Genomic DNA, 2,222 nt, shown 5'->3' with positions numbered 1-2,222 from the left:
TCGAATAAAAAAAAAATTTTGATTACAATTTAATTTTTTGTGTTATTTTTTACAATTTCAAGTTCTATCGGGCTTAAAAAAAGACCCTATACTTTTCTTAACAGAATACTATTCTGTCCTTTCCTCTTACTTAATTTTAATATTATTTTTCTCATACAACCTTTATCTTCTTGTAATACTTAAACTATTCATGTCCTTCAATACTGTTTATATATCCATAATGTTAATTATTTTCTAATCATTCTATATATCCTTGTATTCATTAGTTGTTATCTTATTTCTTGTTTTTGTCTTAGCCCTGATTAAGGCTTTAAATTCTGGCCGAAACGTTGGTACTAATAAAATAACTTTCAATACAAAATTTTGTATTGTTCTGTTACTGAGATAATTAGTATTTATAGGTTTTTGAAACTGCTAAAAACCAAAATCAACGTTATTTCGAAGAAGAACACAACAGTATAACAAAGTCATAGCAATCGGGAAAGATCAATTGTCTCGGATTTTCCAGTTCATATCGGATGATTTAATTTTTCCTTTTCTCTTCTTTAGTGTATAAATAATTAAATATATCAAACTAAATATTATATCAAACTTCCGATTGTAATAAATTAATATATCCCACATTATTTTTTTGTTCTAATTTTTTTATTATTAAAAAATACTGGTAAACATCGTTAATTAAATTTGAATATTGAAAACCCATCACCGAAAATTTCCGTTTCCTCCAGAATACTTTTCTTAACAGAATACTATTCTGTCCTTTCCTCTTACTTAATTTTAATATTATTTTTCTCATACAGCCTTTATCTTCTTGTAATATTCTAATATTCTTAAACTATTCATGTCTTTCAATACTGTTTATGTATCTATAATGTTAATTATTTTCTAATCATTCTATATATCCTTCTATTTATTAGTTGATATCTTGTTTCTTGTTTTTGTCTTAGCCCTGATGAAGGCTACGTTTTCTGGCCGAAACGTTGGTGCTAATAAAATAACTTTCAATACAAAATTTTTTATTGTTCTGTTACTGAGATATTTAGTATTTATAAGTTTTTGAAACTGCTAAAAACATAAATCAACGTTATTTCGAAGAAGAATACAACAGTATAACAAAATATAACAAAGTCATAGCATTCGGGAAAGATCAATTGTCTCGGATTTTCCAGTTGATATCGGATGATTTAATTTTTCCTTTTCTCTTCTTTAGTTATTCATTAAGTTCTTTAATAAGTCGTATTTATTTATTGTTTATTATTTCTAACAAAGAAAAAAGGTCAGCAGTAGTATATAGAATAGAAAGGGGAATTTTCGTTGATGGGTTTTGAAAAAGGTTAAGACCACCAAAATAATTTTCTATTTATTTATTTTCACTAACCGCCTTCCCTCTCCCCCCCCCCACCATCTTCTCTTTACATAAGTGAAAGTAGTGTGATTCACGCGTACTGCAGTTTTTTTTTCATCATTCTTCCTGCCTAATGACTACGTTTCTTAACCCTCCGTATATTCCAATAATATATAGATCGTCCTCCACCCTCCTCCCCCAGCCTAGATCGGGACAGCCCTCCCTCACTACACAAGGACTGTTACATCATCAGCCCGAGCCAGCCAGAGCTCTCCCAGTCGAATCCCGATGTGGCTGCGGCTCAGCTGGTGGGCCTTCAGGGCTGCCGTTGTGCTCAGTGTGGCCAGCATGGCGGCGTTAGTTCTATATTTCACGCCACTTCCAGGTCTGTTTATATAATTATATTAATTAATAATTAATTAACTATATTTATTATAATATAGGTCTACAATCAAAAATTTCATTCGATAATTTTTGTTGATTCTTATATTTCTTAGTGCGCTGAAACCGAAAAGAAACTCTGTTTTCTCCCATCTCGTAATAATTCTTCTCTATTTCATCTGTGATTCGAGATTTGTAGCAAAAAAAATCAATAAAATCTTTTATAGCACCAGTGATATTCAACCTATCTACTTCAAATTTTTACAGATTCATGTGACCACTAAAATAAAAATAAAAACGGGCTTTTGGCCAATTTGAACTTATCATCTATATATCATAAACCAGTGTATTTAAAAACGTTTTAATATATTTGAGTTTTTTTTTTTATTGCCTTCAAATATAGATAGTGCATAATTAATTGGTATCGTCAGAATGAGAGGGAACTCGTCTTTCTAAAGGCACCTAATATATGTATTTGGTCAAAGTATATAATAAA

General features: G+C 30.0%; 1 protein-coding gene across 2 annotated transcripts in view; it reads left to right on the top strand.

The window, feature by feature from the left end:
• The window catches only part of LOC106684778 (uncharacterized), a 102,636-nt gene that overhangs the window by 67,411 nt on the left and 33,003 nt on the right, over positions 1-2,222 (top strand). Inside the window, exon 1 of one of the 2 annotated variants that reach the window (XM_014427047.3) lies at positions 1,617-1,730. The exons of the other annotated variant lie outside the window; for it this stretch is intronic. Within the exon in view, the coding sequence (XP_014282533.2) occupies positions 1,634-1,730 (97 nt within the window). The 5' untranslated portion in view covers positions 1,617-1,633. Of the gene's footprint in view, positions 1-1,616; positions 1,731-2,222 lie in introns of those variants that run through there. 2 annotated transcript variants of the gene reach the window in all.

This window comes from Halyomorpha halys, unplaced genomic scaffold (assembly GCF_000696795.3).
Source record: "Halyomorpha halys isolate HHAL.00 unplaced genomic scaffold, Hhal_1.1 Scaffold614.1, whole genome shotgun sequence".
In the NCBI taxonomy this organism is placed as follows: domain Eukaryota; kingdom Metazoa; phylum Arthropoda; class Insecta; order Hemiptera; family Pentatomidae; genus Halyomorpha; species Halyomorpha halys.
This window is presented reverse-complemented; position numbering and strand designations above follow the sequence as displayed.